General features: G+C 52.6%; 2 protein-coding genes across 3 annotated transcripts; both read left to right on the top strand.

The window, feature by feature from the left end:
- Positions 1 to 687: 687 nt before the first annotated feature.
- LOC120390842 (surfeit locus protein 4-like) lies at positions 688 to 11,431 on the top strand. The gene is made up of 6 exons (XM_039513761.1): positions 688 to 838; positions 5,120 to 5,306; positions 7,789 to 7,865; positions 9,360 to 9,403; positions 9,929 to 10,115; positions 10,925 to 11,431. The coding sequence occupies exons 1-6, from the start codon at positions 788 to 790 to the stop codon at positions 11,189 to 11,191; spliced, it is 813 nt and encodes a 270-aa protein (XP_039369695.1). The 5' UTR covers positions 688 to 787; the 3' UTR covers positions 11,192 to 11,431.
- A 5,865-nt stretch (positions 11,432 to 17,296) lies between these two features.
- Positions 17,297 to 25,015, top strand: CCDC130 (coiled-coil domain containing 130). Of its 2 annotated transcripts, none has more exons than XM_039513670.1 (10): positions 17,297 to 17,400; positions 18,391 to 18,433; positions 18,782 to 18,835; positions 19,441 to 19,523; positions 20,021 to 20,076; positions 21,255 to 21,315; positions 22,215 to 22,357; positions 22,450 to 22,622; positions 23,175 to 23,313; positions 23,837 to 25,015. In XM_039513670.1, exons 2-10 carry the CDS (start codon positions 18,431 to 18,433, stop codon positions 24,265 to 24,267), a joined length of 1,143 nt encoding a protein of 380 aa, XP_039369604.1. In that variant the 5' UTR covers positions 17,297 to 17,400; positions 18,391 to 18,430; the 3' UTR covers positions 24,268 to 25,015. The 2 variants fall into 2 exon arrangements, with proteins under 2 accessions (XP_039369604.1, XP_039369605.1); XM_039513671.1 differs by lacking the exon at positions 17,297 to 17,400 and adding an exon at positions 17,541 to 17,653.
- Positions 25,016 to 26,491: the final 1,476 nt, after the last annotated feature.

Genomic DNA, 26,491 nt, shown 5'->3' on the forward strand with positions numbered 1-26,491 from the left:
CCGGTGTGGAGGAGCTGTGGACGCTATTGAGGTGATTTGGCCATGGCCGGTGTGGGGTGTGCTGGCCGGTGTGGGGCGCCATGGCCGGTGTGGGGCGTGCTGGCCGGTGTGGGGCGCCATGGCCGGTGTGGGGTGTGCTGGCCGGTGTGGAGGTGCTGTGGACGCTATTGAGGTGATTTGGCCGTGGCCGGTGTGGGGTGTGCTGGCCGGTGTGGGGTGTGCTGGCCGGTGTGGGGCGCACTGGCCAGTGTGGAGGAGCTGTGGACGCTATTGAGGTGATTTGGCCGTGGCCGGTGTGGGGCGCCATGGCCGGTGTGGGGCATCGTGGCTGGTGTGGGGCGCACTGGCCGGTGTGGAGGCGCTGTGGACGCTATTGAGGTGATTTGGCCGTGGCCGCCGTGGGGCAGTGGCCCGGCTCCAGCTCTCCTAAGTCCCAGGCCGGGGCCACTCCCCCGCCCGCCGTGGTGAGCGGGCTCCCCCCTCCCGCACCGCAGCCCTCCGAGGGCGGGAAGGTGGCGATAGCCCGCGGCTCCTCCCCCGCCCCCAAGGGTGAAGGCTGGAACCGGCCGCCATGGCTATCGAGGCAATGCTGCTGAAACGAGCGGGTCTGCCTCGGTAGCCATGGCCGAGGGCGCCCACGTGATCCCCCAGAGGGGGTGGGGTAGGACGGGGAACCTCCCTGTGACTGGTTGCGCTCTGGCCACGCCCACTCCCGCCGTCGGCCACGCCCTCTCTGTTCCCCACTCTCGGCCCCTGAAGAGACAGCGAGGCCGGGCCGGAGCCGACTATGGCGCCCAGTGGAGACTTGATGGGGGCTGCTGAGGACCTGGCCGACCAGGTGAGGGGGAGAGGTGTCCGGGCTGGGGGCTGGGAGGAGCGGGAGCTGGGACTGGCCTGCCCCCTCCCGCCCCCGAATGGTTTGGTCCATCCCAGCGTGGGAGCCGTTGAGGGGGTGGGAGATACCATCTCCCTGAAGGATAGTGAGGGGTGGGACGTACCACCTGCTCCTCTCATAGTGAAGGGGGTGGGTATGGAGCAGGGAGGATCTACCATCTACCCCTGGGGAAGGGACTGTACCACCTACTGCCCCCCATAGAGAAGCAATGGGGGATGTACCATTATGGGGAGGGTATAAAATGGGGGGTGGGATATACCACCCGCTTTTCCTCCTCCTTCCCCCCGGGGGGGGACGGACCAATTGCTGCTTCTTTCTTCCCCCCCAAGCGTGGGGTCGTCTGTGGGGAAGGGATGGGGAGCCTGTAGGAAACGGGGGTATGTACCACCTGCTTCTCCTTGTGCTTGGGGGGAGGGATGTACCACCTGTGCCCCCCCACACGCAGTAGGAAGGGGGGCCAGGGAGAAGAGTGGGGGGAGGGGCTGTACCATGTGTGTCTCCCCTCCCCCTCCTACCCCCATGGGGGGGTGGTATTGAGAAGGAAGGGGACCCACATCTCTTGGTTGGAAGTGGGGTACAGTGTACAGGGCACCCAGCCTGGGGTTTGCAAGGCTGCCATTTGTAGTATTGGGGCAGGAAGGGAGCCCACCCATATCTAAACCCTCCCCGCCCCCAACTCAGGGGGAGGAACCGCTAAGCCCACTACACAATTGATTTCTGGGGACAAAAAATGAAAAAACAGGAGCAGGAGTGAGGTCAAAGTTTAAAAAAAAAAATCAAGAGTGTGGGGAGGAAGGGGACAAAGAGCACAGAACCCCTGACAGTGCCCTGCACTCCTCCCACATGTCTAGTAAGTGGGGCTGGTGCACCATGGGATGCTCCGTTGACTTGAATTGGTATTTTCTTTTTGTGCCTCGAACCATGAAGTAATGAATCTGATGGGATTAAAATGTCTGCTTTCCTGACTATTTCCAGTTGATATCAATTCCCTCAAAATAAACAAACCCAAGGCCAGAACAGGGGAATTTATTCTCCTGAGCACCGTGTGCAAGGGGTCAGTTATACTGGGAGAGGGAATCTTCAGGTCACTGGTTCAGTCCCATTCCGCACCAGTAGTAATCCAGCATTACCTTGTGATAATCACACTTCACTAACAGATTAGTGAATCGAACCTCACAGCCCATGAATGGTAGGCGTTATCCTCATGTTGCAAATGGGGGAACTGTAACACAGAGAGGGGAAATGTCTTACCTGTGGTCATACAGTGAATCAGTGGCAGAGCTGGGAGTGGAACCTGAGAGTTCTGACTTCGTTTTAGCAGATTGCTAAAATTGCAGAATATCTTCATAGTGCTCACGAGTCTCAACTAAATTCCTACTAGGACTTGCACAATTGCTGTCAGTATTGCAATTGGCTCTTGCCAGAGGTCAAAAAAGATGTAAAACAGATGCTAACAAAGATGGCTTTGAAAGGTCTAGGGTAGGCAACGCAAGCTGCCTTTAACACGTGCTAAAGTGGTCAAATTACAATCTTGGCTAGGTTATGTTAGACCAGGGGTCAGCAACCTCTGGCACATGGCTCGTCAGGGTAAGCAGATGGATGTGGATCCAAATTTTATATCTCTCACCCTGCAAATCTGCGGATATCCACTTTATATCCATTCACCATGTTTGCAGATGCAGAGCGGATGCGGATACAAATTTTATATTCGCGCAGAGCTCTACTGATAAACAGGGTTTTGGTATGAGCACACTTAACATAACTGATGGACTTTAGAGGATGTAACCTGGTTTCAGACAACAGGGATTTGGGGATTAAACTGATTTCTGCTCAACTGATTGCTCAAATCTGACAGAGATGGGGGCCATAAAGCTACGTAGCCAGCTAGTGCTTTGGGATCCTTCAGGATAGGAAGGCATTATAGAAATGTAAGTAATGGTTAAAGGATTTGAGATAGGCCCATAGATTCTAAGGTCAGAGGGGACCATTAGAGCATCTAGTCTGACCTTCTGTATATCACAGAGCATAGAATTTAACTCAGTTACCCCTATACTGAGCCCAATAACTTGGCTTTTTTGCCACCCTGCTATTCTGCTTTTTCCTCAGCAGTGTGTTCTGGCACGTAGATCTAGTGAGTTTTCTTTGGCACTGTCCCCTCTCACACTAGAAATACATCTAGATTAAAGTTAAATCGAGCTCCTTAGAAAGCACATGTGGTATCCTGTGTTATACACACAGGCACTTTTAAATCCTGCTTATGCTATGAAAAGAGCAATGTTTTAAACATGATTGGAGCCAATCCATGTTAGAATATGGTTTAATCTAGCTGGTATGAATGGAAGACAGCTGTGTTTTAACGATGCTTGAGAATACTGTTCATATCCTTGTAGGTTCCTGTGCTTTCACAACCATGGTTATTTTTGTAGTGTAGACAGGGCCTTAACGTTCGATAAACTTTCAATTTGATTTGATTGTTTTGACTTATTCACAGACTCTACCAGTAATTCAGTGCCACCTTGGAAAGGCACCTATTTGATAACAGAGAGCCTTTTGCAGACTAAATTATTACATTGGTTAAAGGACTGTTCCTGCATCTGAAGCAGGAATGGTGATAGAGGTGTGTATGTTATGTGTGTGTTACTTAGGGGTGTGGGGAACGGACTACACTATCACTGCCACAGAACAAGTATTTTGGCCTCCAGGCCAGCCAGTTTGCCATCTCTCAGGATCAAAGAGCTCATTTAAAATACTGAGGTGCTTGGAGATGAAGGTTAAGTGTATGGGTAGATAGAATCAGAGATTTTCTCCTTAAAACTTCTGAATCAGGGTGTAGAGGAGGTTAGATGTGGTCTTGCCTTCCCTCTCCCCCCTTCTCTTCTTTCATCGTTGTCCTCCCCCCCCAAAAACCCATGGTATTTAATAAACTTAGTAATAAGAATATCTGTATCCCTCGAAGTTTGTTAGAGGATGTGTTAATGAACATTGGCTGCTGTTGAGTATCATACTTTACATGTATCCAGCCTTTTTCATTCTGAAAGAAACAAAGGACTTTTTGAAAGAGTTGGGGACATTTGAAACATTCAGGTATTTGGATAACTGGGAGCTCCGTTTCTGTGAAGCTGTGGGATGTAATACTTTGATTTAACTTTTGGTTGTTGGGCTTAGTGTGTAGGTGCTGGGTGGTGTGGGTGGCCTGTGATCTACAGGACGTCAGAGTAGGTGATCTGGTGGTTCCCCCGGCCTTGAACTGTCTAACTTTCTGACTTAGAGATTCGTTAGGGCAAGGATCATCTTTTTGCACTGTGTGTGCGCTGCGGGTAGCACAGTGGGGTCCGTGACTGGGACGCAGAGGCACCGCTGCAGTACACCTACTACATTTCGCTTTATTTCCCCTGGGAGTCAGACTGTGTCCACAGCACAGCCACCAGCTAATATTGTAACCTTGGACAAGATCCATCATCCCCTGCTGTGCCTCGTCTTCCAAGGGGTTAAGGACTGAATGGAGATGTGAGGTGTAGCCCGGAAATGTATACTGAAAACAGTAGGGGGTGGTTGGTGTACTGGGATGTGAGACAGTTCCAAGGAATTGGCTTACCTGGCTTGGACCCCTCTTGAATGGTGGAAGATGCTTCTAGACTAATAGCTACTAGGCAGCCTCCTCCCCTGCTTCTACTGTGTGGAGCTACAGAACGCACGCACAGCGTAGAGCTGTGCGAACCACCTGCTCTTCAAAGCAGCATCCTACAGCAGTCCTACTGCTTCAAAGATGTCCTTGTATGTTTTTCCAGAGAATTTAAACTGGGAGTTGGGACTCTTGGGACCTACTCCCAGTTTTGAAAGGAGAGTGTATTCTAGTGAGTAGAGCAGGGGACTGGGAGTCTGGACTCGTGGGGTCTATTCCTGGCTCTGGGAAGGCATGTGGAGTGGTCGGAGCAGGGGCTGGGAGCCGCTGACTCGTACAACCTTAGAAGAGTCAAGTTGCGGCTCTCACCTCAGTTTCCCCATCTCTAATATGGGGCTAATACCTGCCTCCCAGAGGCGAAGTGAAGGTTTATTAATGGAAGAGTGCAGGGTGCCCTCAGATTCTCCTCTGACCAAAGTCCTATCGCTTTTGGAGCTGGGTAACCTAGCAACTTGTTGCTTCAGCTGCTGTGGGCCATTGTTTTCTGACTCTCTAATGCTGCCTTTTGTTCTTCCTCCTCTGGCCATATCTTCCCCCTCCAGTTCTTGCGGGTGACGAAGCGCTACCTACCTCACCTGGCTCACCTCTGTCTGATCAGCACCTTCCTTGAGGATGGGATACGGATGTGGTTTCAATGGAACGAGCAGCGGGATTACATCAATATGTCGTGGGGGAGCGGCATCATCTTGGCCACACTATTCGTATTAATCAACATGTCTGGACAGCTGGGTAAGAGCCCTCCCACCGCAGTGAAGCTTCTGGGCTGCTGTTTGGGAGGGAGCCTGGGTACAGAGTCATAGAAAGGACCTTGAGAGTTCATCTAGTCCAGAAACCCTCCATGCTGAGGCAGGGCCAAGTAACCAAGACCACCCCAGTGATGGATTCCACAACCTACCTCGCTCAGTTGCTCCAGTACTTAACTATCCTTAGAGTTAGAAAGTTTTTCCTAATATCTTACCCTAATCTCCCTTGCTGCAAATTAACCTGATGGAAAACAATTAATCACCATCCTCTTTGGCAACCTTTTACATATTTGCAGACTGTTATCAGCTGCCCCCCCAGCCTTCCCTTCTCTGGTCTAACCTTGCCCAGTTTTTTTAACCTTTCTTAGTAGGTCATGTTTGCTAAACCTTTTCCCATTTCTGTTACTCTCCTCTGGACTCTCACATTTGTCCACATCTTTCTTAAAGTGTGGTGCCCCAAAATGGACAGAGTACTCTAGCTGAGGCCTCATCAGTGCCAAATCGAATGGAATAATTACCTCCCATTAGGGCTGTCAAGCAATTAAAAAAATTAATCTCGATCAATCATGATGATAAACAATAATAGAATACTATTTATCTAACTATTTTTTGCACTGTAAAAATAAAAAAAAAATTTTCAATTCACTTGATACAAGTACTGTAGTGCAATCTCTTTATCATGGAAGTTGAACTTACAAATGTAGAATTATGCACAAAAAATAACTGGTTCCCGATCTTCCTGGAAAGGTATAACAAGTGGGGTTCTGCAGGGGTCTGTTTTGGGACTGACTCTGTTCAAAAGCTTCATCAACAACTTAGATATTTGCATAGAAAGTACGCTTATTAAATTTGCAGATGATGCCATACTGGGAGGGATAGCAACTCCTTTGGAGGACAGGTAATTGAAAATGATCTGGACAAATTGGAGAAATGGTCTGAGGTCAACAGGATGAAGTTTAACAAAGACAAATGCAAAGTGCTCCCCTTAGGAAGGAACAATCAGTTTCACACATACAGAATGGGAAGAGACTGTCTAGGAAGGAGTACGGCAGAAAGGGATCTAGGGATTATAGTGGACCACAAGCTAAACATGAGTCAACAGTGTGATGCTGTTGCAAAAAAAGCAAACATGATTCTGGGATGCATTAACAGGTGTGTTGTGAGCAAGACACGAGAAGTCATTCTTCCGCTCTGCGCTGGTCAGGCCTCAGCTGGAGTAGTGTGTCCAGTTCTGGGCACCGCATTTCAAGAAAGATGTGGAGAAATTGGAGAGGGTCCAGAGAAGAGCAACAAGAATGATTAAAGGTCTTGAGAACATGACCTATGAAGGAAGGCTGAAAGAATTGGGTTTTAGTTTGGAAAAGAGAAGACTGAGAGGGGACATGATAGCAGTTTTCAGGAATCTAAAAGGGTATCATAAGGAGGAGGGAGAAAACTTGTTCACCTTAGCCTCTAAGGATAGAACAAGAAGCAATGGGCTTAAACTGCAGCAAGGGAGGTTTAGGTTGGACATTAGGAAAAAGTTCCTAACTGTCAGGGTAGTTAAACACTGGAATAAATTGCCTAGGGAGGTTGCGGAATCTCCATCTCTGGAGATATTTAAGAGTAGGTTAGATAAATGTCTATCCGGGAGGGTCTAGACAGTATTTGGTCCCGCCATGAGGGCAGGGGGCTGGACTTGAAGACCTCTCGAGGTCCCTTCTAGTCCTTGAATCTATGAATAAACATGTGATGTTTCCTAACATATCCCAGAATATTTGCCTTTTTCACAACAAAATCACACAGTTGACCCGTATTCAATTTGTGATCCTCTGTAACCCCCAGATCTTCTTCTGCAGTACTGCTGCCTAGCCAGTTATTCCCCATTTTGTGCTTGTGCATTTGGTTTGTACATAGGTGACTTTCCTGCCCCTCCCCAGCCTCTCCCCCAGCTCTGCAAATGCTGAGCGTCGCACAGAGGCAGTATTTCACTGCAGAAGCTGGAATCCTTGAAATAGCAACACTCTGCCTGTCTCTGGTACCTTCCACATTGAGATCTCATAGCGTTAAACTTCATGTGCCCTAGGGTGGTATGTCCCTCTTCTGCAGATGGGGGAACTGAGGCACAGAACAGGGAAATGACTTTTCCATGGTCACACAGTGAGTCAAGGGCAGAGTCTGGAGTAGAACGTTGATCTCCTGTGATCTTCCACCATCCCTCTGGAAAAAGACCTCTAAAGTGATCTAGTCAGGTGTCCCCCTGAGGCTGTTCTGTGGAGAAGCTCCTCTTCTAATTCTGATCAGACTCATGTGGGTGTCTTCTCTCATTGGCTTTGACAATCTCACCCTGAATGTACTACGCTGGTGGTTCAATGCCCCAAACTCCCTCATAGAGAAGAGTGAATATTGAAAGGGTCATCTGTGTTTTGTTAACTTGCATTGGCTCTGATGCTGACTTTTTTTTTTTATTCTCTGTGTCTCTGTTGCAGTTGGGTGCATTCTAGTCCTAGCCAGGAAGTTTGTTCCTTACGCCTGTTTTGGCCTGTTTGGGATTATCTTCATGCAGGTGAGTGGGAGACGGGCTAGCTTCATGACGCTGCTCCAGACAGAAGTACTGGATGCCATGGCTAGCAAAGATTCCCCTGGCTGCTTGGTGGATTGATAGTAGTGGGCACTGATGGCCAGTGGCTGTGGAATGATGTGAGCTGTAGAACCATAAAAGCTAGAGAATGGAAAAGACCAATGAGCTATTATTAGGGTTTGTCTACATGGGGACTTAATCAGGAGTAGCTATTCAAGAGTTCGGGTGAATTCTCAGTTCTAAAGTGGATTACGCTAATTCAGAATAAAGCACTTTTATTCTGAGACAAAAGCATCTACACATGGAGTTAATCAAGAAAAGTGAATCTGCTTTAAATTCACACCCTCCCTTACTGGGGATTAATGTTCATATGTTGACAATCCCTTAGTCTGTGTCTTCCCTGGGGCAGGATTGTGCCCTTCGCTCTATTCTCTAAAGGTTTCTCCAGTTGAATGTGTAAATGTCACATGCACCCGGGGTTTCCATCCCTTCCCTGGGGGAGCCTGCTAGTACAGGTCACTATCTGGAAATGTCCTGCTATTCACCCTACATTTTCCCCTTTCTTACTTTCGTTCCTCCTTATCACCCCCCATTCTGTTAAACTAAATTTCTCACCTGTCGTGGTGTCCTGCCCCCCTTCAACTCTCTTTGTAGATCGTTATGTCTGCCGACATCTTAATGATTGCTAAGCCACGGTTAGCTCTTTTAAAGATGGCGCGGTGGATAGAGCACTAGCATGAGACTTGGGAGAGACTCCAGTTCAATTCCCTGCTGTACCATAGACTCCCTGTGTGTTCCTGGGCATAAGCGCTGACTCCGTGGGTGCTCCAGGGCTGGAGCACCCATGAAAAAAATTAGTGGGTGCTCAGTGCCCACTGGTGGCCCTGCCAGTCAGTTCCTCCCCCTCGCCCCCAGTACCTCCTGCCTGCCAGCAGGCCCTGCCAATCAGCTGCTCTCCGCTCCCCTCCAGCACCTGCTGCTGATCAGCTGTTTAGCCCTGTGCAGGAGGCCCTGGGGGTGAGGAGGTGGAGTGTGTGGGGGGTGGAGTAAGGGCAGGGCATTCTTGGGGGAGGGGACGGGGATAGGAAGAGGCGGGGTGGGGGCCTGGGGCGGAGTGGAGGTTGAGCACCCCTGGTGAAATTAGGAAGTCGGCACCTGTGCTCTTGGGAACTGAAGCCCGGAGAGAGACGTAGATGACTTGCCATCTGCACAGTGGAGATAGTAGCCCTGGCCTGCCTCACAGGATAAATACGCTGAAGACTCTGAGGTGCTCACCATTGACTTCCTGCGGGGCCGTGCGCAAGGGGCCTCGCTGCAGGGCCTCTCTGTGCTTCAGTTCCCCCCTCTGTGACGTGAAATTGAAACTGACTCATCTTCCATGGGGCTTAACTTTTGAACAACTCCTTGAGATCATCTGCCGCAAGCAGCTGAACCTGTTACCTGGCCACAGGGTTTAAACTGGTGGTTTCTGTTTTGCAGACAGTCGCTTACAGTATTTTATGGGATCTCAAATTCCTGATGAGGTGAGTTACAACCGATGAACGGAATTGGTGCTACTTAGCCACAAAGAAATGAGGGCAAGGCCTGGCTCCTAAAGGCAATCCCTGACTCCAGCGATTAGAACAGGAAAAATGGAGGAGAGGACTCCTGGGTGCTTAACCGCGCTCTGTCACTGACTTCCTATCTGACCTTAGTCAAGTCACTGCAACTCTGTGCCTCAGTTTCCCCACCTGTTAGTCCCTCCTGGTAGGGTTCAGGTTTCACTAATGAACCCAAGTGCAATTTGATTCCAGGATGGTAAGGGCTGGAGGCGAGCAGTGTGGCTTGGTGGGGGCTTGTGTAACCCGCTGGTGAGTGTGTGCTACAGGTCCCCTTCTGTGCCCAACCCACAGAGGATACGAGTCTGTTACAGCCCCAGCTAGGGAGACTGGGCTCTTGCTTTTAAGCTGGAGGTGCCCGGTTCGGTCCCTGGCATGGTAGCCATCACACTGACGTTAGAAGACAGTAGCTCCATGATCCATTGATCTTTTCGCTTCCCCCTGCTGCAGGAACCTTGCCCTAGGAGGTGGGCTGCTGCTGCTGCTGGCAGAGTCCCGCTCTGAAGGGAAGTCCATGTTCGCCGGCGTCCCCACCGTGGATGACATTTCACCGCGACAGTACATGCAGCTGGGGGGGAGGCTCCTGCTTGTGCTCATGTTCATGACACTGCTGCACTTTGAACTCAGCGCTTTCACCGTAAGTGGCCTCTGATACCCCGTCACCTTGTCCTGGGGTCTCTCTCTGCTGCAGGCAGCCCATCCAGCAATGGGGCTGGATCCTGCACTTAGCCCTGAAGCAAAGGTGTTGCCACGTCCCTCCGTGGTTATGCCTGTGATGTCCTCCCCTTTCGCTTCAGGGACTCTTAGTGCCATTGGATTCTCCCCTGTAACCCATGCACAGCAGCAGTGTAGGCAGGCGAGTTGGCTGCTCTGTGTTGCAGGTTCCACGCCTTGTTTGGAATGTGTGTGGGGAAGGAGAGCGGGGAGGTTACTCCACTGCTGGTTAGTTGCGAGGAGAGTGAGCAGAGGCCTCAGACCTCCCGACCCACCTGACCCTGCCTTGAGCTAGTGCAGTGGGCAGGATAACGTAGTCTTGCATCTCTGCTGCTTCCGCATTCCAGTCCGAACCTCTGCCTTCGCTTTCCAAGCCCTCCATGTGCAGCCAGCTCCTCTGCCCTGAAGTGTCTAACAAGCAAGACCCAAAAAATGGGGAGACTAGGCCAGGTATGGGAGGCTGCGGAGAAACGGGGGAGGTGACCAATGTAGGAAGAATCCCTAGTCGGAACTGGGTTTGAAGGAAGATGGAACTGAGTTGTTGATCTTGGGGTTTATTCTCAGTTCTGGGGAAAAGTATTGCTCTAGCTGTGAGCAGGGAACTGAGAGCCAGAACACCCGAGTTCCATTGCTGGCTCTGCCGCTGACTTGCCGTTTGTGAAGTGCTTTCAGTTCCTGGCATAAAAGAGCTGTGCAGGTACTCATGTCTCCTGATATTTCCCCCCATCCCAGATCTTCCAGGACATCTTTGGCATGGCGTTGATCATCTTGGTGGCCATTGGTTTCAAGACCAAGCTGGCCGCCCTGACCCTGGTCATCTGGCTCTTCGTAATCAATCTGGTACAGAACGCGTTCTGGAACATCCCCACCTACAGGCCTCTCCACGACTTCCTAAAGTATGACTTTTTCCAGACCATGTCGGTAATAGGAGGCCTGCTGCTGGTGGTGGCACTGGGCCCGGGAGGAGTGTCAATGGACGAGCACAAAAAGAAGTGGTGAAGACAGGAGGAGAATGAAGAACGGGGAGGAGGCTTGGGGCAGACGGGGGGGTGGGAATCTTTTTCCTTACAACTTTTTTAAACTTAGTCCCATTTGTATATTATTTTTTCCTCCCCTATTCTGTTCTCTGGAGGTTTATCATTGTTCACTGTTGCCTTATCAGGATAGAAGAGTCTTTTTCTTCCTATCCGGTTGGACACATGTGTAAATTAAAATATATATTCTATTCTACAGCCCTTGAGCCTTGTGTGCTGGTCCGTCCCTCAAGGCCTGGCTTCGTAATGAGCCCCTCTGCTATCCTAAGCTTGGATCGTTATAAAGGGCCCCTTTTGGGATGTAGAAAGAAAGCCCGAAAGGTTTACTGTCCTCTGACCTCCAGTCTCCTTATTGGTGGGTCAGCAGAGCCTTGCGGAAACCCGGAATAATGACATGGCTGTGAGCACAATGTAACAGAACAGAACAACTGAAAGAGGGTACAGAAGCAGCTACCTTCCTGCTGCTGGTACAATCAGCTTCCTTCTCTCCCTGAGCCAGGAGGCACACACGTTTCAGAGTTACTTCCTGAGATAGGTGCATCCTGTAGGGGCTGTCTGTCTGTGCCAGACACATGCACCCAGCCAGCTCAGTAATTCTGTCACAGTGTTACACCGTAAATATTGAAAACGTCAAGGCTTTCCTTCCCTGGCTTTGCTGGAGGACTCCCTGAAGGTCTGAAAGGCAGAGGGTGAGCTTTTGCAAACCTCGACTGAAGGCTGCTGCAGTGTTGACTCTTTAACGTTGAGATCTTTTCTCCCAAATATACGTGGGTGTTTGAGTTAAATAGGTATTCAACATCCCCCAAAAGACAGCGTTTTAAACGACTGATCAGCTATTTATACTTCAGTATCTGCAGTGTTATTCTGCCAGTTCTCCATAAAGCCCCCTGAGGCAGATGTGGCCTGACTTTTTGATGTAAAAAGCAGAAATATCCCCCGTCTTATCTGTCTTCCAAATCCCACTTCCTGGCTTTCTTTACGTGGAAGCACAAGTCTCAATTTTTGTTTCCCTGGGAGTGGGGGGAGGGAAGGTCCCGTTAATAACATTGCAAAGGGTGTCACTTTAACAATACACAACGTCAGTGGCCCTTTGCCACAAACCCTGCAGCCTCCTCAGTGGCCGTTTGGCTTAAGGCTTGGCTCGTGTGACTTTCTTGGGGGCTGTCTGTTTTGAAGGAAGGCAGTGGCTCCTGGAATGAGCATCGTGCCCAAGGGAGTCTCTGTGCCTTATTTCCAGTTATGTTACCGGGGGGAAAGCTGCTACTTTGGGAGCCAGATCCCGACTGCAAATCTGCTGGGGTGGGCAGGCTGTTTTGAGTGGCAGCTTGGTCTCCAGGTTATGCGGCATCGGCACTAGACTGTAATAAGCGAATGCCAGCAAAGGTAAAAGTGAGCTGGGATGGGGCGGTCAGGCGCTCTGGCTGTGTGATCCTGAGGGTAGAAGTAGGAGATGCATGTAAGTAGTTTCCTGTCTCTGTACACCAGGTGGGACGGCTCAAAGCTCTTACTGCTGCTATCCAAGGTGTGTGTGCATGTATCTGCTAGGAGAATCCTAGAAATACAGGACTGGAAGGTACCTCGAGAGGTCATCTAGTCTAGCTCCCTGAGACAGGACCAAGTAAACCTCTAGACCAGTGGTCCCCAACGTGGGCGGGGCATCTATGTGCGCCCGCCTACTGACGAGGGAGCGCCCCGTCGCCGAGGAGCGCGGCCGCCAGACAAGCAGCCGCCGAAATGCCGCCGAGAAGCAGCAATGTCAAGAAGCGTCGCTGCTGAAATGCTGCTGCTCCTCACCGGCATTTCGGCGGCTACTCGTCAGGCGCCCGCCACACTGAGAGGTTGGGGACCACTGCTCTAGACCATCCCTGACAGGTGTTTGTTTAACCTGGTCTTAAAACCCTCCAGTGATGGCGATTCCTCAACCTCCCTCGGAAGCCTGTTCCAGTGCTTAAATGTCCTCACAAAGTTTTTCCTAACATCTAACCTAAATCTCCTTTGCTGCAGATTAAGCTGATTACTTTCTGCCCTACCTTCCGTGGACACAGAGAACAATCTCTCACTGTCCTCTTTATAACCATCCTTACATCTTTGAAGACTGTTACCAGGTCCCCCCTCAGGCTTCTTTTCTCTAGGCTAAACATGCCCAGTTTTTCTAACCTTTCCTCAGAGGTCAGGTGTTCTAGACCTTTCATTATTTTGGGAACTGCCCAATCCCGAAGATCTAGAATCTCGCCTGCCACACAGGGACAGAGCTCTTGTCAGTCTGATACTTTGCCTTTCACTGTTGCCAGTGTCTGGTGCTTCAAAGGAAGGGACGGAGGCCTGTGAGGCAGCTTGTCTGCTCTGTGTGGCTGTTACATGGCAGGTGGACAGTCTGGGCAAGGGAACCACGTTCAGGGGTAGCCTTCAGCTGCTCTTGATAGGCTGCTAGGACTCTGTTTGGGGGGGATACAGCTAGCAATGGAGCTGCCTGCTCTGAACTTGCCCCCACACCTTTGTTTACTGCTCGGTTCTGGTTTCTAGTGTAGATGGGATTTGCAAACAGTACAGGCCTTGGGCAGGCCAAGCCTTTGACGTATACTCACTGGTCCCTGTCTAGGCTGTTATCGGAGAATTGGAGCATTCTGCTTAGGGGCCTTGATCTTGAGCAAGTTCCTTAACTGGCTTTTCCATACAGAAGATGATTAAACAAATCCGGCATTTTATTTCCCCTCTCCTCCAGCAAGACCCTGCCTAGAGAAAAGATTTGACACATCGTAGTGAGATCAGGGCCCCTGGCCAGTACAGCTGTTCTGCTCTGGGCCTCTTGTGGATGTGGGGTAAATGCAGAGCTCCTGCTCTGGAGCACTGGGCCAGGCTGGCTCTTCCGCCCAACCTATCCAGCACATCTACTGCAGCTTGCTCTCTGCAATAAAGCAGTCTTGGAACCGCTGGCAGAGATTAAGAGCTTTGCAAGTGTTTTCCATGGCTACGACTTGCGCTGCAGGTTATAAAATCTGATAGGAGCCTGGTCGAATCCTTGGCAGCTTTGATAATATATCACATTTCCTATAGAGCGCTTTGTGCAAGGGTTTGAGAGCACTTTGGAAACACACGTCCCATTATCCCTAACTTTCAGATTGGGAGACTGTGGCACACTGACAGGGGCCATGAGCTGGCTGAGCCGTCGCAGGCTGGGGCCAAGAGAAATTAAATGCCTGCTTTATAATCTTGTGAGTTGCTCAGATACCAGGGGGAGTAACAAGAACCTAGAGAAGGACAGAGCTGGGAATAGCATCCAGCAGTCCTGGCCCAAGCCCTGTGCACTAGCCAACAGAGCGTGTTGCCTCCAGTTGTAAATTAGCTGGTCTAGGGATCGCCCGTTAAGAATAATCTACTAGCCTGCCCTGTTAGTTCTGAGCTAATTCTCTGGTCTCCCAAGACTTTTTCTAGTCAAGGATGTGAACTCCATTGCTCGTCGTGGTCTCTTGCAATCCCAGCCCAGCTGGCAAAGAGGTCCTTCATGCTGCTGCTTTCTCTATTCCAGAGACAGCTCTTGGCAATCTCTTCTCTTCTCCCCCCCCCCCCCTCACCCCCTTCTATTTCAGAAGCTGTCAAACTGGTTTAATGCTCTGACGTGTCTCACAGAAAAGGTTGTGACGCCCTGTCCTTGAGTCAAGCTCCCTGGGCTCTGAGGCCAGAGCAAAGCCGGAGGGAGTGGATGGGCAGTGCCAAAGAGGGAGGTCTCTTCTACTGTCATTGACTCAAAATCCACCTGGGTAAAAAATGTCACGTTTTATAGCAAACTCACTCTGATTTTGTCCCCGCACCAACCATGAGACTGGCTTAAAATGTCCAAGAAGTTGGGTTCTGTCCATGTGCCGGCTGGTTTCAGAACCTTTTCAGAGAGGCATGTTTCCAGGAGTTTCCCTGCAGCTGTAAGGTCTAGAATATTTTTTGATAGGACCTAGGAGGGATATTCAACGATTTCTTACTTAATCTTGTGACTCCAGGAACTGGGGCTTTAAGGGAAATGTGGCATCCCCATCCCATGCTGCTCTGTAACCCCGCCCCCTGGGACTCACTAACCCTGCCCCCCCCCCTGCCTTCTAACCCTGCCCTCACTTCTACTGCCAATGGGTTGCAATGATCTTTTGAAAGTGAGCAGAATCTTATGATTGGCCAGCAGATGTCCTGACAATAAGACAGAGGTTCTCAAACTGGGGGTTGGGACCCCTGAGGGGTCACAAGGTTATTACATGGGGGGTCATGAACTGTCAACCTTCACCCCAAACCCCGCTTTGCCTCCAGCATTTATAATGGTATTAAATATATAAAAAGGTGTTTTTAATTTATAAGGGGGTCGCACTCAGAGGCTTGCTATGTGAAAGGAGTCATCAGTAAAAAAGTTTGAGTCACTGCAAGAAGAAGTGGCATTAGCGTTAATGAGACATTGGTTTGTTGGGCTTGTTCCATTGTTTCAAAACACAATGGCTTTTTATTCTCTCTGGGGCAGAGCAGCTTGTTAAAATGGCATTTTTAAAGTCACGATTAGATGTTTTTCTAAAAGATTTGCTCTAGTTCACACGGGAATTAATTCAGGGAAGTCCTATGGCCTGGGTTGTACAGTAGGTCAGGTGTGATCTACACTAGAAAATTAGGTCGGTTTAATGACATCGTCAGGGGTGGTGTGAAAAATCCAACCTAACCTAAATCCCCATGTAGTCGGTGCTGGGTTGATGGAAGAATTCCGTCATCGTGTCGACATAGCTACTGCCTCTGGGGGAGGTGGATTAGCTATGCCAAAGGGAGAACCCCTCCTGTGGGTGTAGGTAGTGTCTACATTGACACAGTGCTGCTATGGCACTGTAAGTATAGACAAGCCCTCAGATGAGATGGTCAAAGTGGCCCCTTCTGGCCTTTACAATCTGTGAATACGTATAACTCCTGGAGTGCTCTCTTGGTTCAAAGCCCTGTTTATTAAGAGAGGCAGTATGGTCCAAGGGCTAGGGTGGGTTTAGGATCATACTCCTGGGAGTCCATTGCCATCTCTCCCATGATGCACTATGTCAGCTCAGGCAAGACACCATATTCTTTGTATGTCAGCAGTACCTAAAAACTCCAATCAACTTTGGGTTCAGGTCCATTGCGCCAGTCTCTTTTCCTGCTATCTGCCTGTTTTCCCCCTTGATAATGGTATATAATACCTGCCTACTGTGTGTGTGTGGGGGGGAGCATGCCTCATCCCCTGTGTTAAGAATTACCTAATGAATATGTACCCGTATTGTTACCCCTGGTTTACCTGATGAGGAAACTGAGGCATAGAAAGGGGATGTGATGTGCCCACAATTATGGACTGATTCATTGGAGGAGGGATAGAACCCAGGAGTCCTGCTACCCAACTACCAGCTGTGGCTACTGGACTCCACTCCCAGCCCAGATCTGGTGTCCAAACCCAGGAGTCAGCTCCTCTAGCCCTTAGATCTCACCAGTGGGAAAAGAAACCAGGCATCCTGCCTCTCAACCAGCGGTCTGGCCACGTGCTAAGGCTGGGAGGCAAGGCCAGGACTCCCAAGTCCCAACGTGCAGGGGGAGCCCTGGCAAAGGCTCAGGCGCCTGGGAGGCCATTTCTCCACCCCTACGATTGTGCAAATCACCCCTTGATCCCAAAGCAGGTTTCAACGCCTCTGTCTGCCGAGAGGGGCTGGGAGTTTATTTCCCAGTCCTGCAGGGCCGGGGGCATGAGCCTGAAGCAGTCACTGCCTCTCTGTCCCCCTTGGACCCATTCCCCCAGCGCTAAGACATGGGTCTTCTCCCCCATGGGGGGTTGCAGACCCTCCAGGATTGTCCAGCGGTCTCCAAGAATTACAGATTAATCTTTAATTAGAGATTATGCCATGTGATGCAAGCTCCAGCAATTCCTCCAACCACAGTTGGCAACCCTATGCCTTGTTATTTAGGACGAAGGGAGGGAGTCTCCTCCCCCGGGGCAGAGGGGTTGCTGGGGCTTGCGGGCTCCCCATTGCAAGCCCAGCTCCCGCCCCATGCGGCACCCAGCCCAGCCAGAGCCCGCCACGTGGGTCCTGCCGCAGCTGGGGGGGCGGGGCCAGGGGCGGGGTCACACGGGCGAGGGGGGGCCGAGCTAAGGCGGCTGTTGATGACAGGGAGGAAGAGGAGGAGGCAGAGGCGGAAGAGGTTAGTGATCGCTCTTGCGTTGGGGGAGGGAGACCCTAGCCCCCCCTCCCAGATATTGGAGGAGGGGATTTGCTGTCTGTCCCCCCCCCCATCCCCACACACTGTTCCCATACACTGGGGGGGCCTCTCTGCCCCCTATATTGGGGGGCTCCCTCTCTGCCCCCCCCACGGGGGGAGGCCTCACTCGGCCCCCCAGGTCCGCGCACGCACTGGGGAGGGGCCCCTCTCTGTGTGTCCCTCCCTCCGTTATCTGGTGTGTGCGGGTTGAGGGTTCCCTTGAGTGGCCCCCGACTCCCAGAAAGGCCCCTTATTGCCCCCCCCCTGTGTAAGCAGAGGGGGAAGTCACAGCCCCCCCCCCAACACACCCTGGTGTCGGTTACTGGGGGGGGGGGTGTTTCTGGTGATGCCAACCCCACCCTTGGGCTTGTGGCCTTTGCCTCTGCTTGGGTGGGGGGTCGGGGGGGGGCTGCAGCAGCACCCCTTCTCCCTGCCCCACCATAGCTCTGTCTGGTAGCCTCTGAGGCTAGCGTGCTGCTTGGGGACATGCTTAGCCCGCAGATGGGGCCTGTTTACACTGCTAAGCCAAAACTTGTTCTGAGTATGTTGGGGGGAGGCAGTGGGGTCAACCGGGCTATAACCAGCCTGTCTCCCCCCCGCCCCCCCACTCCCCCCAGGACAATAGGAACTGGGAGCTGAGCCAGCCAGCAGGAGAGGCTTCCGGTCACCCTTGTGAGATCAGTTTAACAGGCAGCGAGAGAGCTAGAGAAGCAGTGTGGCTGAGTGGACTGGGACTTAGGATAGATGCCCCTGGATGATCTTGGGCAAGTCCCTTCCTGCTGCGTGCCTCAGTTTCCCCATCTGTAATAGGGGGATAATGATGCTGGCTTTCTCTTTTAAAGTGCATTGAGATCTATGGATGAAAAGTGCTTCATAAAAGCAAGTTGTTATTTCTAGCCCCGGAAATGACCCTCTCTCCTTATCTTTTCCCAGAGACTGTGTTCCAGGTGCTTGGAGCTAGAGACTTTTCACAATGGTGAGTGGAGCTGATCCCAATGTTGCCATCCTGGGATATTCAAAATTCACAAGTCAGGCCTCAAAAAATCATGAGATTGTTTTTAAAATCGTGAGATTTCATGAGTTCCTTTTTTTAGCCTTCTGTGCTGTTCAGGTCACTCAGCTCAAGTTTCTAAGCTTTTCTTCATGAATTTCAGGGGCAGGAAACTGCCTTTGTTGTTTTTAATGAAAGCTGCGATTTGTATGAAATCGCTGAGACAGATGGATAAAAAGAATTGAATCTCACCCGAGATGAGTAATCGGCTGCTTGAATCTTGCATCCTGACGTAGGAGTTTGATTATTATGTTTTTACTTGTTTCCTTATAGGGTGAAAGAAAAGGTGTGAATAAGTATTACCCTCCTGACTTCGATCCAGCAAAGGTAAGAGCAGGGATTGGACAGCAAGGCCTGGTCATAGACACATCAGCTGATGCTTGGTGTCCGGGTTTGCTTTTGCCAGCTTGAACGCTGTATCAAGCATGGACATAGTTCTGAGCCTGCTGATGTAGCTGGGAATGAAACCAATAACTGGGAATTAAGTGAGTCAGGCCTCACTTTGTCCCGTTTCCTATGAGGGCAGCTGATTAAATTCAAAGGCAACAGATTTTAAGTGGATAACGGATAACTTACTTTATAAGGAACTGTGGAACTCCCTGCTACAGGATTTTAGTATATTTCAAAGCAGGATTAGGTCTGATATTGGTAAGAACGAAGTACACAATGGCTAAGATCACAAGGGCTGTGTAGGTCCGCATTCTTCCTTGTATGAGCTGCCTTCCAGCTGGGGGTGAGGATGAAATTTCCTCCATGGAATATTGTGGTGGGTTTACACCTCCCTCTGAACCAACCAGCAGTGGCTGCTGCCATGGATGGAAACTGGGCTGGAGGGACTGTCAGTCTGATCCAGTGCTCCAGTTCTAGGAACCAAACTGATGCTGGCCTGTTGTTATGGGTTAACGGCTGCCTTTCTATTCTTTCTTGCACAGCATGTCTCCCTTAATAAATACCGGAACAGCCACCCACTGCGAGAGAGAGCCCGCAAGCTCTCCCAGGGCATCCTTATCATCAGGTAAGAGCTTGTGCTCCTTTACCATCCCTCAGGACCCCTGAATGCACCTCGAGGGGACCCGTGGGTTGCTGCCTTGTAGGTAGAGTGGGGGATTGGGAAGCCAGGACTCCTGGGTTCTATTCCCAGCTCTGGATTAAGAGTGGGGTCTAGTGCTTTGAGCAGGGGGCTCCTGGGGCCAGGACTATTCTCACAACTACACTGAGCGGTGCTTTAGGGAGGACACTGGGGTTAGCCCCCAGCTGAGGTCAGTGCAGTTGCCTCCCCTAGAAGTAACGGGCACAAACTCTCTGTGTTGGGGATGCTTGACTGCCGGTGGTTAAAGGAGCCAGGTCCCCTCTGCTCCCCGCATTCAGCCTGTGGCAGAATTCAGGTTGTTTGTGGACTCTTGACTCAGCTGCTGCTGTCTGTGCTTTGCTCCAGCTCAGCGGTTGTTGGCTGGGAGGCCGTGGGGTTCTAGCACCGGGGTGACTGGCACCATCTTGGCTGCTCTCTCCTAGGTTCGAGATGCCCTACAACATCTGGTGCGATGGCTGCAAGAATCACATTGGAATGGGTAAGCTCCCGCTCTGCCAGGGATCTGCCCAGCGCTCACCTAGCACCCTGGGTGTGGCCCAGCCCGACTGGAGCTCTGGCCTCCATCCTCCGGATGCTCGGCACACAGGGCCAGGCTCAGGCAGTTGTGCTCCTGGCAGTGGTGGGGGCTGAGCCATGGCAGGATTGAGAAGGTGGAGAGGGGATGTCCCAGGGTGTGTGTGTGTGTGTGGGGGGGGGTGCCTTAGGGGGTTGGCTCCTTGACTTTAGGGGAGGGACCAAACCCAGCTTTAATTTACTCTCTCTGATGGTTGCTATTGTGCTGTCCTCTCTGCTGCCTCTGGGCCCTGGCTGAATAAACCCCCCACACACATACCCTTTCCCCCAGGGAGATATTCTGCCCGCCCCACCATGTCCTGTGCACTACCTGGGGCTTTGGCTCGGCCAGCAGCAGCTGTGGGGAAGGCGGTCTGGTGGGAAGGGCACGGGACTCAGACTTGAGAGACCGGGGTTCAGTTCCCAGCTCAGACACAGGCTTCCTGTGAGACCTTGGGCAGGTCACTTAATCTACCCAATGCCTCCGTTTCCCATCTGTGAAATGGGGGTGATGCTACGTCCCCCCGTCTCAGGGTGCTGAAAGGGTGGAACCTGTGATGAGGCGGGAAAGCGAGACGGGGGAGAGAAGGTTTGTCGTACGAGAGAACAGCCGCTTGTTGCGAGTTAGTACGGTCTAGTGGTCAGCACCGGGGGGCTAGGAGGAGAGGATGCCTGGGTCCTATTCCCAGTTCTGAGTGGGGTCCAAGCAAGGGACTGAGGGGCAGGACTCTTCAGGGTTCTGGTCCCAGCTCTGGGACGGGAGAGTGATAGTGATTAGAACAGGGGTGGGTCAGGACTCCTGGGTTCTCTTGCCAGCTGTGGAAGGACACCGGGGGGCGGGTTTGGGAGCCAGGACTCCTGGGTTCTCTTGCCAGCTCATACCTCAACTCGCTGTGTGACCTGGACTTGTCCCAAAGTCTGTAGTCTTGCTACTGACAATGTGGCGCGTCTATGAACCCTGGGATTGAGAGCCAGGACTCCTGGGTCCTATTCCCAGCATAGCTTGAGAGCCCAGGTAGACGTGACATCCTTGCCAGTGCTGGAGGGAAATGCGGGCGGTGGGTGGAGTTGGCACTTCAGGCTCTTCAGCTGTGTCTGTCGCAGGTGTCCGGTACAACGCGGAGAAGAAGAAAGTTGGGAATTACTACACTACCCCCATCTACAGGTGGGTGCGGGAAGCGCACGCTCCTCCCTGTCTCACCTCCCAGGCGCTGAACCTGGGCAGAGTGGTGACCTGGGTGAGCTGAGTCTGGGGGGAGCCACTGGGCCACATCGCAGAATCCCACCATTGTCGCTGGCCCCAAACGGCCTCCCCCAGCAAAGCAGTCAGGGTTAGAAGGGGCCCCAGAGCCCCCGCCTGCCTCTTGCCCAGAAGGGGAGGGAACAGCCCCCGTGGCATGACAGAGATGATAAAGCTGCTGCTGAGCTGAGCTGGATTTAAAGCAACGTCCTCTGGGCTCTGTGTGCCGCCCCCTGAGCCACCTGTTCCCCTAGGGATGCACCTGTGGTTAGAGCACAGGGCTGGGAGCCAGGACTCCTGGGATCTCTTCCCAGCTCTGGGAGGGGGATGGGGTCTAGTGGTTAGAGTGGGGGAGATGATTCCCAGCTTTGCCACTCAACTGGATTAGTCCTTACTCTCTCTCCCCCTCCCATGCTCGATTTCCCACCCTACACACACACACCTACTGGGTGGATAATACTGAGAGGCGAAGTAAGAGTCTGTGGAGCGCGTGGCTGGGATGAGCTGGCTCCACTAGTGCATGGCATATTGTGGTAGAGGCAGAAGCTGCCCCCCGCCCCCAGCCTCCCCATGGCTAAAGGGAAGGTGAATAAAACTAGCAGCTCCTGGGATTTCTTATGCCCCATGCAGCCACAGCGGCTCAGACTGGGGTCTGGCTAGCACAGTGTCCTGTCTCTGGCGGGATCACGTGCCAGAGACTTCAGGAGCCGGCGTAAGATCCCTCTAGCAGGGGACAGGCGCAAAGGCTGGAGAGCTGGAGTCTGGCTGGGGCTTCAAGGAGGTGGCCAGGAGATAACCCCCCCGCCTGTCCCCTTGGGTGCCAGGTTTCGGATGAAGTGCCACCTGTGCGTCAATTACATCGAGATGCAGACGGACCCGGCCAACTGTGACTACGTCATCGTGAGCGGGGCCCAGCGCAAGGAGGAGCGCTGGGACATGCAGGACAACGAGCAGATCCTGACCACAGGTGAGCCCAGGGAGCAGCAGGCCCTGCTCCTTCCAGCGGCTGGGCAGACAGACCCCACCGGTGAGTCCGTGTGTCTGTCCCTCTGCCTCCAGAACACGAGGAGAAGAAGAAGCTGGAGACAGATGCCATGTACCGGCTCGAGCACGGCACCGTAGACCAGAGCAAGCTGCAGAGAGCCATCCCCACCTTGTCCAACATCCAGGAGGCCCAGAGTGCCTGGAAGGACGACTTCGCCATCAACAGCATGCTGCGCAGGAAGTTCAGGGTGAGCAGGGACTGAGAGCCCTGTGATTGCGCATTGCTCCTAGCTGGGACCCTCCTGGCCCTTTGGGAGGCAGCGTGACCTCATGGATGGAGCACAGGACTGGGACTTGGGAGACCTGGGCTCTGCTGGGTGATGTTGGACAGGTCCCCTCCCCTCCCCATTCCTCAGTTTCCTCATCTGTAAAATGGGGATGATGATATTGGCCTCCTTTATAGAGTGCTTGACGCTCTGTGGCTGGAAGGTGCTAGAGGGGAGAGCCGGGTGGTGGTGCTGGGCTGGAGGAAGGACTAGCTAAGACTGCCCTTTGCACTAGACGTTGTGGCAGTTCAGTGATGTGTCTCCGTGATTCTCTGTCCTGGACAGTCCTTGCAGCATCAGTCTCGTGGCCACTAGATCAGGGGCCAAGTCTAACCCTGGCGTAAGCAGGCACAGCTCTGCTGAAGCCAGTGGGATCTACCCCCTGTCCTTAAACCAGGGCTGAGCTTCAGTGGCTTCCTGTAGATGCTGCTGGCTGGGCACTTTCTCTCACCATCCTGTCCCTCCCCTGTTCAGGAGGAGAAGAAGATTCTCCAGGAGGAAGAGGAGAAGGACCTGGCTCTGCAGACCAAGGCCAACCTGAGCATCCCTCTGGTGCAGGAGACGGAGGAGGACCGGCGCCTGGCAGCCCTGCTCAAGTACCACAGCCTGGACTGTACGTGCTGCCTGCTGGGGCTGGGGCTGTGGGTGGGGGCTGCCTCGGGTCTGCTGGGGGGCCCGGTGCACAGAGGGATTCAGGGCCCTGAGGAATGTGGGCAGTGTAGGGTTACGGTCACCACTGATACGGTCAGTTGGATGTGATTTACATTGGGGATGAACAAATCGGGGGGAGCCAGGACTCCTGGGTTCTAGTCCTAGTGTTGGGGGAGGGAGTGGGAGCCCGGACTCCTGGGTTCTAGTCCTAGTGTTGGGGGAGGGAGTGGGAGCCCAGGACTCCTGGGTTCTAGCCCTGGCTTTGCCGCTTACTGATGTGTGATTTGGGGGTGGGCTCTGAGGGGAGCGGCGTTCAGGTCTGGGGGTCTCTGAGCCCCGTAGATCAGTGTGTGCTGTTCAGCACAGGAGCATCGTGCTGGTCCCAGGGCAGGAGCCCTGAGCCAATGCTCCCAATGACACTGAAGCTTTCAGGTGCCCTCTGTGGATGCCTGTCACTACCCTGCTGCCCCTCCCTCTCCTTCCAGCTTATGAGGACAAACAGAAGCTGAAGCGAACAGAGATCTCTGGCCGCTCCTGGTTCCCCCCTGCTCAGGCTCCAGCTGGCAAAGCCACCGACACGCTTAAGAAGCTGGGGCTCGCCGGGAAAGCCGTGCCCCCGAAGGCGCTCGCTGGCGGCTCACACGTCGCAATCGGCCACTTGGGCATCGTGCGCCGCAAATCCAGGGAGGGACCCGAGAGCCTGCGCAGCGCGGGGGAGAGCATGGAGCACGGGGCACGAACTGGCGGGCAGAGCCGCGACAGCGCAGCCCGTGGGATGCCCCAGCAGAGCTCCCCCGTGGCCGACAGCGACGTCCTCCCCGCAGAGGGCACTGCCAGCACCTCCTGCTCCGCCAGCCTCAGCTCCTCTCTCGTGGCAGACTATTCGAACTCCAGCTCTGATTCGGAAGTGGACTGACACCCCCCCCCCGGTTAGGGCTGGACTTAGGGGGCCGCATTGTTTCAATGACTCTAAGCCATAGACCCAGCAAGAACTCTGGCTCCTCCAAGCCACAGCAGGGATCCTGCCTTCTCCACAGAGCTCCCAGCCAGCCAGACCTTCAAACACCCTGTATCAGCGCTGTCGATTCCCTTCCTGGCGTAACTCTGGAAAGGCAGAGCCTGTACCCCGTGTATATGAGATTCCTCCCCCAGGATCGCAGGCAGCCTCCTCTAGTGGGGATTCACATCTGCCCCTCTGATATTTATACAGTGTCCCACCCCTCGTCCCCTGTACCTGCTCCATTAGTCCTCTGTACATCATAAAGGAAGGGACAGACTAAAATAAGCCTCCATTAAACGCTGGCCCCAACTGATTAACCATGTGGTTCGCTGACAGCACACACCCGGCTGGTTGTGATGAACCTTCGGGTCTCTCCTGCCTCATAGCAACAAGCCTGAAGAACGGCAGGAGAGGAAACCAGGTAGCTGGGACTTTGCAGGGAAGCGAATAGCTGCAACGGAAACGCTCGCAAGCTGCTGCTCTCTTAAACCTGCTAAATGCAGGGCTGCCAAGGGACTTGTCTGCAGGTGACGTCTTCAAACACGGGAGAACCTATGTCCCGTTTTCAGAAATGACCTAGACCCTCAGGTCTGGTTTATGTACAGAGCGTGTGCTGCCAGGACGGCCACTTCTCTCCTGAAATCATTAAAACTCTAGAACTCGCCCTGTTCATGGTCAGTGAGACTAAGGCCTTGTCCAAACACACACAGATTGTACCACTTTTTAACTACCCTGGCCTAGTTAAAACTGGTACACCGCCCCCTCCCCCGGGGTTGACCGGGTTATTCCAGTATGAAGGTGCAGTGTCATTATTCCTAGCTGGGAAGGGGAATACACTGTAGAAGGCACCTTTTATAACAGCGGGGGCGGGGGATGTTGATAGAAAAGGTCTGCAGAATCGTGACAGGGGTGGAGAAAGTGACTAAGGAAGTATTATTTACCTCTTCACCTAACTCAAGAATGGGGGGTCACCCAGTGAAATCCATAGGCAACAAGTTTAAAACAAACCAAGGCTGTGCTTTTGTCACCCAGTGCACAGTCAACCTGTGGAACTCCTTGCCCTGTGATATGTGAAGGCCAAAAGTATAACTGGGTTCAAAGAAGAACTAGATAAGTTCATGGAGGGTAGGGCCCTCAGTGGCTATTGGCCAAGATGGGCAGAGACACAGCTCCATGCTCTGTGTGTTCTGGTTGTCAGAAGCTGGGACTGGACGACAGGCTGGATCACTCAATGATTACCCTGTTCCATTCATTCCATCTGAAGCATCTGGCTCCAGCCACGGTCGGGGGATCCTGAGCTAGATGGACCATTGGTCTGACCCAGTGTGGCCATTCTTATGTTCTAGAGACAGCATGGGCAGTGGATTGGGGTTGGGAGTCAGGACCCCTGGGTTCTAGCCCCAGCTCGTGGAGAGCAGTGGGGGAGAGGTCAGCACTTGGCTTCTATCAAGGGTTGTCAGTTTGGGTTGGATGTATTCCTGGAGGTTTCATCATATGAACTAATCTTTAATTAAAGATTATTTTTTTACTTCCTGGAAACTACAGGACAATTCTGGAGTGTTGACAACCCTAGCTCTGGGAGAGCAGGCAGATCTAGTGGTTACGGTGGGTGTGCTAGGATGCCTGGGTTCTATCCCTAGCTCTGGGAGGGGAGTGGGGTCTGGTGGTCAGAGCAGGGGGTTGGGAGTAGGGTGACCAGCTGTCCTGATTTTATAGGGACAGTCCTGATTTTTGGGTCTTTTTCTTATATAGGCTCCTATTATCCCCCACCCTGATTTTTCACATTTGCTGTCTGGTCACCCTAGTTGGGAGCCAGGATTCCTGGGTTCTCTCCCCAGCTCTGGAAGGGCAGTGGGGTCTGGTGGTTAGCGCAGGCAGCCGGGAACCAGGACTCCTGGGTTCTCTCCTGGCTTTGGGAGGGCAGTGGGGGCTGGTGGTTATAGCAGAGGGGCTGGGAGTCAGGACTCCGTCCTGGGTTCTCTCCCCGGCTCGGGGAGGGCAGTGGGGGCTGGTGGTTGGGGGGAGGGGGCTGGGTGCCAGGACTCCTGGGTTCTCTCCCCATCTCCGGGAGGGCAGTGGGGGCTGGTGATTAGAGTGGGGGTGGGGCTGGGTGCCAGGACTCCTGGGTTCTCTCCCCATC

The sequence above is a fragment of the Mauremys reevesii genome, linkage group 25 (assembly GCF_016161935.1).
Source record: "Mauremys reevesii isolate NIE-2019 linkage group 25, ASM1616193v1, whole genome shotgun sequence".
Taxonomy (NCBI): Eukaryota; Metazoa; Chordata; order Testudines; family Geoemydidae; genus Mauremys; species Mauremys reevesii.